This window comes from Panthera uncia, chromosome D4, assembly GCF_023721935.1.
Source record: "Panthera uncia isolate 11264 chromosome D4, Puncia_PCG_1.0, whole genome shotgun sequence".
In the NCBI taxonomy this organism is placed as follows: domain Eukaryota; kingdom Metazoa; phylum Chordata; class Mammalia; order Carnivora; family Felidae; genus Panthera; species Panthera uncia.
The window spans coordinates 53,936,981-53,953,275 of NC_064807.1; the positions used below are offsets into that span (position 1 = coordinate 53,936,981).

General features: G+C 39.6%; 2 protein-coding genes across 3 annotated transcripts in view; one reads left to right on the forward strand and one right to left on the reverse strand.

The window, feature by feature from the left end:
• Positions 1-1,323, forward strand: part of DNAJA1 (DnaJ heat shock protein family (Hsp40) member A1) — a 10,641-nt gene extending 9,318 nt beyond the window's left edge. For both annotated transcript variants that reach the window (XM_049624877.1, XM_049624887.1), the window contains exon 8: positions 71-1,323. In XM_049624877.1, the coding sequence (XP_049480834.1) occupies positions 71-289 (219 nt within the window). In that variant the 3' untranslated portion in view covers positions 290-1,323. The remainder of the gene's footprint in view (positions 1-70) is intronic.
• The window catches only part of SMU1 (SMU1 DNA replication regulator and spliceosomal factor), a 27,908-nt gene continuing 12,564 nt past the window's right edge, over positions 952-16,295 (reverse strand). Inside the window, exons 7-12 of the mRNA XM_049624867.1 lie at positions 15,208-15,324; positions 14,460-14,587; positions 13,816-13,942; positions 11,660-11,827; positions 8,863-9,015; positions 952-7,612 (exon numbers count right to left, since the gene is read on the reverse strand). Coding sequence (XP_049480824.1) covers positions 7,514-7,612; positions 8,863-9,015; positions 11,660-11,827; positions 13,816-13,942; positions 14,460-14,587; positions 15,208-15,324 — 792 coding nt within the window. The 3' untranslated portion in view covers positions 952-7,513. The remainder of the gene's footprint in view (positions 7,613-8,862; positions 9,016-11,659; positions 11,828-13,815; positions 13,943-14,459; positions 14,588-15,207; positions 15,325-16,295) is intronic.

Below are 16,295 nucleotides of genomic sequence, written 5' to 3' on the forward strand. Positions count from 1 at the left end.
GTAATATGTCTAAGGAGCTACTTGGTTAAGTAAATCAAATGGAACTTACAGTGGAGATTTCTTTTTATAGGTAAACTTCCCTGAGAATGGCTTTCTCTCTCCTGATAAACTGTCTTTGCTGGAAAAGCTCCTACCTGAGAGGAAGGAAGTAGAAGAGACTGATGAAATGGACCAGGTAGAACTGGTGGACTTTGATCCAAATCAGGAAAGAAGGCGCCATTACAATGGAGAAGCATATGAGGATGATGAACATCACCCTAGGGGAGGTGTTCAGTGTCAGACCTCTTAATGGGGCCAGTGAAGAACACTGCTGGCATTTTATATGCAGTAGTGAACGAATGAAGGACTATAATCATAGCTCACTACTTGCTATTATTGTTTTTGTTTTAATATTCAACTATAGTAGTGTTTTAAAAGTTAAATGAAGAATAAAAAATATAAAAGCTCTGACTTTGCCCTGTATGTATGATGAATTCAGTGTGCAAGATAAGTTTAATACTTGTAAAAACTACTTTTAAAAAAATCTCCCCTGGCATTTGTTAGAGGCCCGACCTTGTAATTGATTTCAGCTCTATGTACATGAACTAGTTTAGACTGAAAATGCTAGGTAAATGTATTGACTTCAGTGTATGACCCTTAATTGTTAAGCTATGAAGTTAAAACTTGTTTAATTGGCAATCAGAAAAAGAATTTGTAGACAAGTGTTGGTCTGTAGTTCTATTAAGTGGGATTCATTGTGATGCTTCTGCATTTATTCTGTTGCCTCAACTGTTACTTAAAGATGGCATGCTGTGTAATTTGGCCTGTGGTATCAGTGGTGGAAAGGATACCTTTCTAAAGAAGGGGTTTGTCATAATCTGCTGTTTGAGGACTTGCACTTGTAGAATTGCATTCCCTTCTGCTGTGCCATCTTTTTTTTTTAATATATATATATTTAACATATATATACACACACACACACACACACACACACACACACACACCAGTCCTGGTTACACTTTTTTTCCTTCTCTTTGGACCATGATAAGCTTCAGAGTAGTGACTTCGGGAGCAGGGTAACTTAGAGTGAAGAGATATTTACACAGAAAAGTAAATTTGCATGTGTGAGCTAGGAAGGTGTTTTAGGTTTGTTACAGGCTTACTTTAAACAATTTAACTTACGCTCCGAAGTAACTGTAATTTAATGTTGGTAGTATAGCAAATTATGATGAATAGCTTTAATTGTATGTTTAAAAGTCATGTTCACAAGCTTAAATCTGGATATCAGAATTAAGCAATTCTTGAAATGTATGAATGTCTCCTTAATATACTGATTACAAAGCATTTCCAGTGTGTCACTACAGGCTTTTTTTTCCCCTAGATTAAAAGCATTGGCTTTTCACTAATTAAGATAGGTAATTTGTCATTTAACTAGTTAAATGGGTAATTGAAAATGGTACTTAACTATAGTTGAATGTTAAACAAGGGTGGGGAGTGAAAGTGGGTGAGGGGTAAGTAATGAGCCAAAAGGGTTTTTAAAAACTTTGCAAACACTAGTGTGAAAATGTGAAAGTTTTTACCCATTTATCCTGATTGTGCTGCATCTCCTGTAATCAGTAAGGTTAAACATTTCTCCAGAAGTGGCCCACATCGAAGTTTCCCTCATAGAGCACATTTGAGTTAAAAAGGAGAAACTAAAACATAGTTTTCACACTTCCAGTGTTTGTCATAGTGAAATAATTAATAACCTGTTATTTTTAGATTGTCATTTTTAGTCAGTACCATACAGCTACCCTTCTGTTTGGGTATGATGCCAGGTACGCAGGAAAACACAACAAAGTATGACCAGAAATCTTAAATTTCTCCAAAGAACCCTGAGTTGTAATACATATAACATGTTAAAAAATTGAAATCCTCATGTTTAACATCAGTCATTGAGGGCAACTATAAATTACAACCACAGTGAAATACTACTTCACACCTACTAATCCAAAATGAAAATAGGTGAAAACGTGGAGAAATTGGGACCCAGTACCTCACTGGTAGGAATGTAAAATGGTGCATCTCTTATAGAAAAGTTGAGCAGTTTCTCAAAAAGCCTACAGTTAGTAATTGACTCCTTGGCTAAGTGAGATACTTGTTGCCAGTGTTGTTTGTAAAATTCACAGTAGCCAAAGGGGGAGCAAACCCATACCCAACTAATGGACAAAATGTGATGGTACGTGTGTGAGAGGACAAATTATTGTATGTGTATGTGTACTTAAATGACCTATCAAGGCAAATTCATAGACCAGTTACCAAGGGCTAGGGGGAAGAGGAATGAATGGTTAATGCTTAATTGGTTGTGATAAAGTTTTAGATAAACAGTGATGGTTCTACAAGGTTGTGAATGTTACTAATGTAATGCTACTGAGTTATACAGTATAAAAATAAAAGAAAAATAGAAATCTGAAAAGGAAATAGTTAACCAGGAAAGGCAGAAACAGTTTGTAGTCTAAAAGCTGCCCCTGAGAACTTGGACCAAGGTCCTCTCTTACAACTCTGACCAAGTCTGCTACAGGAATGCATGTGCATCCACACAAGTGGAGTTCCTGGCCGTAGCACTAATGCTTGCTCTGATGCCTTCCCCATCCACTCATACTTGTAGGGGATAAGAATGTCCCATGAGGGTGCTAATGGAACATGGTGGCAGATCTTCCTGTATGTGAAATTAGCATCAGGTCTTTTTCTGCATATGGTACTGCTTCTCAACCTTGGCTACACTTAGTTACCTGGGAAACTTAAAAACATGTGAGCCCCACCCCCACCCCACGCCAGGATTTTAACATCATGGAGCTGGGTGTAGTAGCTTAAGCACCAAGATGTTTATCAACAGCCAAAGTTCAACACTACCAACATAGGGACATAGTCCTATTAACCATCTAGGATAATGCATTGGTAAGAGAAAGTCCAATAATGGCAGCCTTTGACACTGCAGTTAGAAGTTTGAGGCTCAGACCAGGGAGCTTCCCAGCTTAGATGTACACTTCATCACAATATCTTTTTTGAAATAATATAGGAAAAATGTGTAGGTTGTAAAAATACAGTGAATGAAACCTAACAAGCTACAGCAAAATAAAGATGCTCTTTCAAAGGCTTCTTAAGTCCTGAACAGTTATCACTTAACTGGATTATATCTACAACCTTGTGAGGCAGAACAAGAATCAAAACATCCGTTTTAGGAGTGGAGAAACTGCCCTCTAGTGTTCTGGATCTCAAAACAGCAAGGTTGATGAGCCCCAGTGCCACGACTGCAGATTCCATAGGTCAGGGACAGGACCTGAAAATTTACCTTTGATTTATTTACTGGATGACAGAACCACTGCTCTGGCCCAAGTAAGTTAACGGTAAAAACTGCAGTCCCAGTTGTCACTCAGTGCTCTTTTACTCATCTCACTTCCTGTGGCTGGGTTAGGTAAATAAATAAATTGTAATGGATTGTGGAGACACAATTCACGCATTCTTTGCCTGTTCCCAGACCTAAAGAGAAGCAGCTAACAGCCAGATTCAAAGAATAAAGAAATTGAGCTTTGGAATTGCACCTGGCTTTCAGTGTGTGCTCCATGAACAAGGTATGGGAACCTCTGGAAGTCCCTTTCTTCATGTGTATTATGGAAACCATAATAGGCTGTACTTCATAAGAGTAATTCAGAGAATTAAACAAGGCTGCTTACATAGGAAGGAAGGGCTCTTAGTACAAGTTGAAAAGCAACTGAAGAAGATAATTGTACCTGAGATTTAAAGAAAGGTTGCCTTGAAATCCCATCCTCAGATTTCAATGTATCCAGAGTCACAAATTTATTTTTTAATTTGAGAGAAGTCAATGGGGAAAGGGCAGAGAGAGCCAAACAGGCTCTGTGCTGATAGCCCAGTTGCTGACGGGCTCAAACCCACGAAACTCATGACCTGAGTGGAAATCAAGGGTTGGACACTTAACTGAGCCACCCAGGTGCCCCCAGAAATACAAATTTAACAACTGAATGGGGAATAGGGCAAATATCCTTACCCTACTGAAGGAAACTTTACTGCCGTGTATTTTAAGTTGTAAGTGCTGGAGACAAATACCAGTTGTATCTGTAGGCTGCAGCAGAGTACCTACTTTCCTAGCTACCTGATGGAACATGTTTTCGGAAGAATGCGGGTGTCCACCTCTGCCCCCACCCTGCCACACAGTTTGGATATGTTCCAGGACCCCCAGTGGAGGTCTGAAACCTAGAAGAGTCCTGAGCGCTATGCACTGTTTCTCCCTATACATACATACCTACCTATAATGCTTATAAATTTAGCACAGTAAGATTAATAGCAAAAACAAAATAGAACAATTATAAGAACATACTGTAATAAAAGGTGAATGTGATCTCAAAATAGTACTGTACTCACCGTTGTGATGATGTGAGATGAAATGCCCACATGAGATGAAGAGAGGTGAATGATTAAAGCATTATGACATGCTGTTAGGCTCCATTTGATTTTCTGATGCTAAGTCAGGAGGAGGATCATCTGCTTTTGGGCCGCAGTTGCCTGCATGTAACTGAAACCAGATGAGGGACTGCCGTATGCCATTGGTTACTGCCATCAAACTCCCATTTGCTTATCCTCTCCCGTTGATACTGGTTAAGAGGCCAACAAACATGATCTCTGCCATCTCTTTGTAAAGTGAAAAAGCAGTCCAGTGGTACCATCAGACAGACACCTCCAGCCTCTGACAGTTGGCTCCAGCCAGTGCACAGCACCCACAGCTCATCAGAGACTCCCTAGCCCAAGGATGCAGGCCAGCCAGGTTCCAGCACTGCTCTGCTTTACCCAGACCTGGAACAAGGGCACAGAGACCCCACTGTGTGCCTAGAGGGTCTAAGGCCCTCAAGCAGCTCACAGAGAGCTGGACAGTGGTACGGGCTGGCATGGGAGTCCAGAAGCCAGGGTGGCCCTTCTCTCACCTCAGCCTCAGTCCCTGGGGCCCCTCCCATAAGAAAAGCTATGTGCAGAGTAAGTGCAAATACCTTTTAGGTTTGTACAAAAGGAAGTTACAGACAGTTGCACAAGGGTTTCCTGGGAAAGGTGGAAGACTTAATTTTTTTTTACTTTTGTTATGTTAATTCATTTAAGAAAAAAGGTACATTTAATGACTCTCAATCCAGGCTTCTCTTCACCTGGTCTCCCAAGACACTGCATGCATTGCAAGAATCCCACACTGCAGTGCCTGGAAGTCTCCTTCAGCTAACTTTGACCACCAAACCCCTTTACCCACAGCTCCTGCTGGTCCTTTTATGGTCAACTTCAGGAAGCCTTTCCTAACTCCGTGGGGCTTATTATCAGGTGCCCTTCTCCTATCCCACCATTTCAATTACACCTTTTAGCTGGCATTTCTTCCCTGTTCTGACAGGAACTGGTCTTACTAAGCCACCTTCAGCACTAGGTACAAGAACAGATGTTTGATAAAATTCCAAGAAGGAGTAAGTGAACATGTGCTGACCAACTAGATTCTTGTTCTTCGTGAGCACAAAGTTACTGTTAAAAAAACAAAATTCAACTGAGTAAATTTTGAGATCCAACTGACTTACTTCAGCAGTTAATGAATCCAGCAGCATCCCATCTAACAGGAGCTCTGAAGAACTGCACAGAACAAAAGGCTTTTATACACAGAAGGGGGTGGGGAAAGGAGATCTCTAACAAGAGTGGATTGTTTCAGGCAAGGTTACCTTCCTATGGGGGCCAGAGGGGGTCTATCAGGTAGATTACCTCATAAATACTGAATTCCAGATTCACTGGTTAATGATTACAGTCCTGGGACAGGCCGAAACTGCAGTTTGGGTAGATATTAAATCTTGGCCAGTGTGGAGCTTAGCACAAGGCCAGCACAAGGGACTCCACTTTAGGCCTGTTGTTTCTCATTCTTAACAGTACTGCTCAACCATTCACAAAGTCATGGGCTAAATATAAAATCCCAATTTCTTGAAGATATTTCTAAAGGATTCTTAGCACAAGCTGTTTCCTCTTTCCACCTTAAACTTCTTACATGAAAACTTTTCACTGGGCTGTGAAACTACATTCACTTGAATTCATGGATTTATGGCTAATGTTTAACTCAAAATGGCACACACTGTCAAAAAGCTGCAGGTTTAATGGCAAAAGGAAAAAAAAGTTTTGGGAATATGACTGAGGAAGAGGGATTTCTTAGTGCTGCCAAGGATTAAATCAGCCAATATTGAGCATTACTGTGCCAGGCAAAAGATCAGGCTATATTTCACTCAAAGGCAAATTAGAACACTATAAAACTTTGTTTTTTTTAAGTTTGTTTATTTTGAGAAAGAGAGTGAGCAGGGGAGGGGCAGAGAGGGAGAGAATCCCAAGCAGGCTCTGCACTGCCAACGCAGAGCCTGATGTGGGGCTCGCACTCACGAACCGCAAGATCATGACCTGAGCTGAAACCACGAGTCGGACACTTAACCGACTGAGCCACCAAGGTGCCCCAACAATGTAAATCATTTAAACAACTTTCCCCACTCATTTGTACCTAATGAGTGCTAAACTTAAAGGAGGCATAAAAGGTCTACACAAATAAGGTCTCACTTTCTTGAAATGACACCTGGCACAGCCCCTCCAACATCAACATAAGCGCACTCAATACATCTTTGGTTCAAACATAAAAGACACCCCATTTGCAAAGTATTTTCAACAGTTTTACTGGCTTTTAACTGGTAAGGATGCACATACCTAAAAAGACTTCTCTAAATCTCAGGTCCTTTTCTAATTTTCTTCAGAACAACAGCACATTTTCAATGCCAAACCCTCAGAGATGCCAAAGCAGAATTCTCATAGTGGATCCTACAACTAAGTTCTATCCAGAAGATGAAGATGATGTTCTCTGGAGTTGGCCAGAACGCATGAGAAGGCACAGCTAAGAAGAATGAGTGGACAGTGAGGGCAATGAAATGAGATCCTATCAATACCTGGCCTTTTTACATTCAGTCTATCCTTCTAAATAGGAACTGACTTCCTGCTAGACTAGAATGTTATGTCCCACCCTCCATACTTAACTAGTAAATATGTTAACTAGATGAGCACTTATTTACATTTAAAAACAAAACCTCCAAAAAAGGTGTAAAGTTTATTAACATCTAAAAAGAATGGACCAGCAAAGAGCTACTGAATATGGGATAGTTACTTATTTACAATTTTACTGTAGGAGATACGTCTTAATCACCATTTCAAATAATCAAAGAGTATAACTCTCTTCTAGAAACAGCAGTATTTCACTCTCCAGGTAGAAGACTACTGAAAACATCAAATGACCACCCCAATTAGAAACAGATAAATGAATACCTTAAAAAAATATAAAAAGGGTAGCTGCTACTTGAACATGAATTTTCACAAAATTATTCTTGTGCCTAATTCAGACAATTGCTTAGAAAAGGTAGCCTAGAAAGAAAAAAGCAATACATGAATATTTCTTCACTTAAGTACATGCTCTCAAGCAAGTTGAAGAAAAGTGGAATTAGGGTTTCCAGAGCTTTAGAAGTCCGTCTTCACTGTAGGTTGCAATCAGATTCTGATGAGGGTGATGTGCAATACCGATCACATCCTTCTCGTGAACCTGGGAAAAGTAAAGCACTGATTTAGGGGATATAGGTCTATAAAAAAGTGACTCTGAAGAGGTTTCCAGAGCTGAATGGAAAGGAGGAAGAGTGAAGCTTCACTTCTCACCAAAGCAATCAAACCTAAGGCAGCCTTGAGGATGGCTAAAACACACATACCAAAAACTCAAATGAGGTTATCACACTGCTGGTTCGCCAATTTTTGTACTGTTTTTCATAATGTGTGAATAATGCTTTGTCCCACGTCACTTTTGCATGACAGCTGATCCTACTCCCAATCCCTATTTTGTAAATTCTAGGCCAAGACAGTAGCTAAGACCAAATGATTCCTTCAACTCCATGAACTTGTATTTTCCAGGCCCCTCAGCTGGAGAACACTCTCCACCTCATATTATTTTGCTCACACCTGAGATCTGTACTGGAGGCTTCATAGGGCAAGTGTGCCAAGAATCATGTGACGCAAGAGATTATATTCTAATATGGTATGTATATCATTTTTTGTATGTTCACCATACTATACTTCCAGGACCACAGAAAACTACATTTTCCCTGTCCCCCTTGCATTTGGGTTGTGGCCATGTGAGTGAATTCTAACCAAAAAAGAATGAGGAACAAAGTAATATAAACTACTTCCAGATGGGAGTCTTAAAAACATCTGGCATAGCCCTCCAGCTAGTTTTTCTCCTCCTGAGACCTTGGAGTCCACATGTTCCAAATGACACAGCTAAACAATGGAGGAAAACTACCAACTATCACATTGAAACAAGAAATAAACTCACGTTGTGTTAAACTACTAAAATGTGGGGATTGTTTGTTACAGCAACTGGCATTATTTACTCCTTATAGTGGCTTGTACAACACAGAACTGCTAAATACACCATAAATCAATTTGACAGGATAGTGTAAAAGTAATTTGCCTTTGAAAGGACATGGAGAGAACTAGCTATACCTGTCACTGTCTGATCCCCTTGGGGAAGATATGACTACTATAACCAGCCCTTCCTTATTCTCTGCTTTATGTACACCCATCCTATCCACTTGCTGAGGGCTCACTGAAGGATAACTTCTGAGAGGAGGTAATTCCATACCATTACTTATGGGCCCTTTATTTTATTTAGTGATAGAATTTTTACATTTTTTATACCAAAGTTCACACTTACAGCAGTCTGGAAAAGGTTTACTTCAGAGTTCAGAAAGGTACCAGTATTAATGAAATTTCTTTAGATGGCCTTAAGTCAGTAATACTCACTGTCAAAGTTCTCTCCAGTTTCCCAGTGACTGTGCTGAAACAATAGAGCACAAAGTCCTCCCCTACGCAGTAGATCCATTCACCACGGGGAGATAGGGCACAGCAAACAAAATCACCACCTTCTCTCTTACCAGAGCTGAAGCTTCTGACAATCTAGATCATACCATACCCCAAGACAAAAACAAAACATCTGGATTAGCAGCAGTTCTAAAGCAGCAGTTTTAACTGACATCCTTATACTGTTATTTTGCATTCTGGTTTTACGGTCATTGATAATTAGATCACCAATAACACTCATTGTGTGCTAAATCCTCTGGCCTGGGAAACGGTCCATGGATAAACTATCTCAAGTTAATCATGTGTCCCAAGTTACCAATCCCTGCTCTTTAGTCTATGGAGTCATTTTACCCTGAAGCAAATTCATTGCCACCCAATTTCTAAATCTATACCACGATTCTCAATGCTCTGTGGACTTACACTCTGTCATTTCCTCTATCTAAAAGAATGAGGTGCTCCCCTCATGCAAGATGGAACTCTGTCTCCAAGACCTTGCTTGCTCTATTTTACACACATCACCATAAATCAAGCTGAGAAAAACCAATCTCAAAAGGTTAGAAGGTTGGGGCGCCTGGGTGGCTGAGTCAGTTAATTGTCTGACTTCGACTCAGGTTATGATCTCACAGTTCATGAGTTCCAGCCCCACGTCAGGCTCTGTGCTGACAGCTCAGAGCCTGGAGCCTGCTTCAGATTCTGTGTCGCCCTCTCTCTCTGCCCCTCCCCCGCTCACATTCTGTCACTCTCTCCCTCAGAAATAAACATTTAAAAAATTATAAAAAAGAAAAGTTATAAGGTTACATACATATGATTCCATTTTTATACCATTTTCAAAGTGACAAAATCATAATAATGGAAAGCAGATCAATAGTTACCAGGGCTAGGGTTATGGGGGGGAAGGTTTGACTGTAAAGGTATATAGCATGTAGAAGTTCCTTTGGGGGTAGAGAAACAGTTCTGTATTCTGATTGTGGTGGTAGTTACATAAATCTACACATCTGACAAAATTTCATAGAGCTATTAACTTGTCACCTCAAAATGAATGCATTTAAAACTAACGAAATCCAAGTAAGGTTTGTATTTCAGTTCATTATATTGTATCAATGTCAACTTCCTGGTTTTGATAATTGTACTATGATTATCAAAGATGTTATCACAGGGGAAAGGGTGGGTACACAGGCACTCTTCATCCTATACAAACAGGAACGTAGGAAGTGGGCAACTATAGCTATTATGCGGGGGCCCAGTAGATACTGCAGACCAGCCATCTCAACCATGGGCTCTTTGTGTTAGTTAGTTAAGTCAGTCAATTTATTTATTTATTTAATCTCTTCACCAAACACGGGGCTTGAACTCATGACCCGGAGATCAAGAGCTGTATGCTCTTCTGACTGAGCCAGACAGGTGCCCCTCAACCATGGTTTCTAAACTACAAATGTATCAGTGACAGGGACTAATGGAATGGAGAGCGAGTTGTAGACACCAGCCCCTGGTTCTTCTCCATGCTCAGCAAGATCCCCAAGGGCCCAAGTCAACATTTCAGTAGCACAACACATTCCTAGGGCCTGAGACCTCAATCTTGACACTCCTCATGTCGTTGGCACTGCAAAAGTGAGGTTCCTTGGGAAACATGCAGGTGCCCTGATTACAAATACTTATCATGAAAGCACTGTTGCCCTTCTCCTATGAGAGTTCCACCTTAGATCATGTGGTAACTAGGAGATATCCCAAATTAGTAACCCACATACTGTATCTCCCTTAGTCAGACCGGCATTGTTATCTACAACAAAGGTTTGAATGGGCGGGTCCACTTACAAACACAGATTTTTTAAATTTTTTAATGTTTATTTATTTTGAGAGAGAGGGAGAGAGAGAGCACATGCACCAGTGGGGGAAGAGGCAGAGAGAGAGGGAGACACAGAATCCGAAGCAGGCTCCAGGCTCTGAGCTGTCAGCACACTGAGCCACCCAGGCGCCCCAGATTTTTTTAATTTAATATTTTTTTAGTAATCTCTACAGCCGATGTGTAGCTCAAACTCAAACCCAAAATTAAGAGTCACATGCTCTTCTGGCTAAGCCAGCCAGGCACCCCATGGATTTTTTTAAAAAAATAAATACAGGGGCGCCTGGGTGGCTCAGTCGGTTGGGCGTCCGACTTCAGCTCGGGTCACAATCTCGCGGTCCGTGAGTTCAAGCCCCACATCGGTCTCTGTGCTGACAGCTCAGAGCCTGGAGCCTGTTTCGGATTCTGTGTCTCCCTATCTCTCTGACCCTCCCCCGTTCATGCTCTGTCTCTCTCTGTCTCAAAAATAAATAAAGGTTAAAAACAAAATTTTTTTAAAAAAAAATAAAAAAATGAATACAGTATAGTACTATAAATGTATTTTCCCTTATGATTTTCTTAACATTTTTTCCCTAAGCATATGTTATTGTAAGAATACAATACATTGTAAGATTACAGTATATAATATTAAAACATGCAAAATATGTGTTAGTCAATTGTTATTGGTACAGCTTCCAGTCAACAGTAGGCTAGTAGTGAAGTTTTGGGGGGAGACAAAAGTAATATGCGGATTACTGTGCAGCGGGTCGGTGCTCTAACCCCTGTGTTGTTCACAGGTCGACTATATAAGGTTTTTGGAGTGATGAACCCATATTTGGTTACTGGAAGGGCCAGGACCAAGACTTAATGATTTGCAAATGACCCACAGGATCTGTGCAAGGGCACTTTCGGAGCACTCACCTGCCCCTGCATGTTCATGATGACCACTGTATTCGATCTGTTGCACACCACGAAGTGCTCTGGATTTTTAGGAAGTAGGATCACACTGTTGACAGTGATATCTGTCCCTGCAGTGCTGCCCAAAGATTTAAAGGTATTTGAACATTCTGTGGTCTTCATATTCCAGATCTATGACACAAAAATTCAAGGCATAAACATTTTTTGGGTATAAGAATGTCTAAAGTTTTGGGGTTTAAAAAAATGAAAATTTGATTACTAAAATCAAATAAAACTGACTCAAAAAAGCTTCTTGATTTTTAGTCCTATCAAATACCTAGCTTTGCCATATACATAGTAAGTAAGCTGTTACCATCTGTTTGCTGATTAATGGGTATCAACAAAAGTCACAAAGCTATTTAATAAAACCTTTTAAAACCTATCTTTTCTTACAAAATTCTCCTAATTGAACTACATATCTTTAAAATTAGCTATGTGTCAACCCTGCTACTGTCAACCGGAAAGCTAGCCTCCTCTGGACATCAAATCAAATGTGGGCTTTTAGAATTAGATGCTTGGGACCCTATCCTGCGACTGTAATTTGACAGCTCTAGGGCTGTCTAGGACATAGGCATGTCCATTTTTAAACAGCTCCACAAATGATTCCAACGTACAGCTGGAACTGCTGAACAGAAGCCACAATGTTGACACTCACACACGAGGATCCACGAAGTGGAAGCCACTCTTGGCCACGCGTATTATCTCTCCCAGCCCAGCATCTCTTTTGGTAATAGTTCCCCACCCTAATGCTTTTTTTCACCTTGCCCTTCTGGGCTATTATAAACTGAAGGGGTTAAATCAGACATCACAGTTATTGAAATCTGAGATGTGCTCAGAGAAGAAATGGACCAAATATTGCATGGCACTGTCTGGACACCACTCACTCAATGAGGTGTATGTATGTATGTATGTGTATACATTTAAAGTCTCAAAGGCATGGACTATGTTGTGTTTCCTTTGTACTTTCAACAGAACTTAGCAAAAAATGGATGTTGAATACCTATCAACAGGAGGAAATTACTGCCCCATTAACTGCCACAGTGTTTATTTTCATAATAAACATTGTTATCATCTGCCCTAATCTCCTCTCTAAAGCCTGGCTGCCTAGAAAAAAAAAATGAACATTTCAGGGATCAAGAGTTCTAAGGCTTCCAGTGTTTTCTGTCCAAAAAGTTAGTGAGATGCTTACCCAACTCACTGAAGGACTAAAGGAAAAGACCACAAAACAAAGCTAAATAGGCCACCTCCCACTGGCATTTTACAGACTGTAAGGCCCATATTCAAAGCATAAAGAGGGCAAATCCCATGACTAAAGTACTAAGAGCTCTGTATGTTTCCCCATCCGTCCTGAGAAAGACTTCTCCAATCCTCAGGTTTCTGGTTCAATTCCCAAGCCAGAACAAGCAATTTCAGAGGGTGGTGTTTTAGGTATTTGTGTTAAAATGTTTCAGTCTTCTGCCAAACTACACACTTACATAAGGCAATTTAAAAGCAGGTCCAGAATGTAAATGGAGTGTCTCAAAGATCTCCAGCAATTTTCTATTTGGATTTCTCATCGTTTCTAGGAATTGAGGCCTGCTATTAAAATAACTAAATCTCTTAAGGTACTGAAGATGCATTACTTTCAGCTGAGCACTGAGGACAATAACTATTTGAGAGAGGGCTTAGTTCCACTCTACACCTCTCCTGCCCCTCTGTAAGTGCTGTCAGGAAGGCCCCTAAATGTGGGGGCCCAGGCTGGGGCAGGGAGGCTGTGCAACAAAAAAGAGATTTATTCATCTGGTCACTAAGCACTTTATAAACTTGACTATTGTGGGTGAACCATACCTTTAACAAGACAATTTAACCACTATACATGGGGGATGACTTACATCCAGGCCTCCGTACCCTTCCTCTTTTCCTACAAATGATAAATGTTTTGATTATGTAGATTTGAAACTCCGGGTCCTTCAATAGGGATTCCCCAGAGAATATTACTATTGTCTCAGACTCACCTCATTTATGGCTAAACAGCTAGTAAAGAAGTTTACTCCATCACAGTCATCACCATTATCACCACTGAAAACTCTTCAAAGGACAAAAGCAGAAACCCCAAAATAAACCAGGAGCAAATACTTAACCTTTACAGTGCCATCAGAGGATGCACTAATAATATAATGTCCATCTTGTGTAAAAGTTGCTTCATTAACAAAGGAGGAATGGCCACGAAATTCCTTCAGGGTTTTCCCAGATTTTAAACCATGAATTCTATCACAAACAAAAGGATATGAAAAGAACAATTAATATTCTATACATTACAACTGGGACCGAATGTTGAATATACTTTCAAAGAATTATAAAAGCTCAACTTATAATATCATGGGGAGAAAGAGGATTATGCAATTAGGTATGCAATATAATTTTCATTATGTCACACAAAACCAAAACAAAAGCTAGGCACAGAGACTGCAAGAAAACATGCCAATAATACCATAGGCTTCTGTTCAGAGACAGATTTGGCTATATTTGTAATATGCCCTCTATGGTGATTCTGATGCAGGTGAGCCCAAAATCACACTTCAAGAAACACGAAACACAGCTATAAGCCCTTTCTAATCTCTCTTCTGGGTAGACTCAAATGGAGAAAATAATAATGAGGTCTCACATATCCTCACACTCTTCATATAACACCATGCTAGTGAAAACATAAGGAATCACTAGTACCTCCCTCCAGCACTTCATCATAGCAAACTCAAGTAAGGGCAGTGTAGGGACTTTTACTTACCTAATTGTCTGGTCAAAAGAGGCACTAAGGATCTGGCTGCTATCCTTAGAAAAGCTTAGACAGGTGACACCTTTACTGTGTGCTCTTTCAAATCTCCTTAAACACTGTCCACTCTGAATCTTCCATACCTTTATTAAAAAAAAAAAAAGTAAAAACTTGTAAATAGAGTGACCTACTCTAGCCTGCAGAGTCAAGCAACATGCAATGCTCAATAATGTACTAAAAAAGCATTAAAAATGCATGCTAATAGCTGAATATGTCTGCTTCACAATGTGCAATAAGTGAATCCTCTGAAATTTAAGCCTCTTTCCTTGTAAATTATTAACAAAAATTTAGACTCAAAGTTCACTTAAGCAGAGACCATTTCTGTATTTTATCTAGCCCTGGGTGTCTCACCAGCAATTAAATACAAACTACGTCTAATCAAATACAGAGCATCCTATTCCCTAAAAAAACCCAAAGTACAATACATCATATAAGGTGAGCCAGGGTGATACAGCAGAAAAGGTGTGATGAGCAGACCTGGACTGAAGTCCTAATCTATCGCTTACCAAATGTGTGACCTTAAACTGATTACTGAACCTCCCTAGGTAGAGTTTTTATTAGAATTAAACAAGAAAAAAGTAATTAGCATAAATTTCATGTTCAACAAACAATACCTATTATTAAGCTATCACATGTAAAACACTACCTCATTGCAGAGGTTTCAAAATGTCTATATGTGAAAGTTTCTGCCACTAATAAATACCTTGATTTTTCCATCTTGGGCCCCAGTTGCTAACATTTCTGTATCTCTGCTAAAACACATGCAGAGGACAGCATCATCCATCATCATAAAGTTATCCTGGGCCTGGTACTTAAGATCCTAAAGGAAACAAAGATAAGCAGTTACTAAAATAACACAAAACCCCCAGTCATTCCAGATCTCTAAACTTACTAAAAGCAGAGTAATGGATTGTGCCTACTCTAAATTTCCAAAGCAAATACTAGTGCCATGCACACAGGTTTCTAATGAACTGACAGTGCTGGGAATAAATAATTTTACACAACCTAAAGTAATACTGTAAAAAAAATTCCAACATAATACCCTACATGTTTCTGCTTACTGATCTTTTTTCTATGCAAAATCCCCCTACAATTTCATAGTGTACATTTTTTTAAGTTTATTTATTTATTTTGAGAGAGACAGAGAGCATGAGTGGGGGAAGGCGAAGAGAGGGAGGGAGAGAATCTCAAGCAGGCTCCACACTGTCCATACAGGTTGATGTGGGGCTTGAACTCATGAACTGTGAGATCATGACCCAAGCCAAAGTTGGATGTTTAAGCCATCCAAGCACCCCCATATTGTACACTTTTAATATATGTGAATTTATTTGAGACACGATGTGAAAAAGCAATGTCTTTTCCAAATTGCCAGCTACTTTTCCTAAAACCATGTATTGACTAAAATCTGCTTATTTGTGATGTTTCCTTTGTCATCCTTATTGTTCAAAATAAAGTAACTTTATTTTTTCCTAATTAAAAAGTAAGACTGTGTCATGGTTTAAAAAAAAAAGAAGCAAACTATAAGGAAACATATCAAGTAGAAAGTGAAAATCACTCATGAATTCACTATCCATGGAGTGGAAGTTAGTACTCTATGGTAAAGATTACATTTTAAACCAGTAGATATAGTCAATAAATACCTATTTAGGAAAAAAATTAAGTTGAATCTACAGCAACTTCATCCCCCTAAACAAATTCCAGATGGATCAAAAATTAATATAAAATACAAAACATGAAAAGCACTACAAGTTGCAGAAGAAAAAGATGGATAAATGTGATGACACAAAAAAA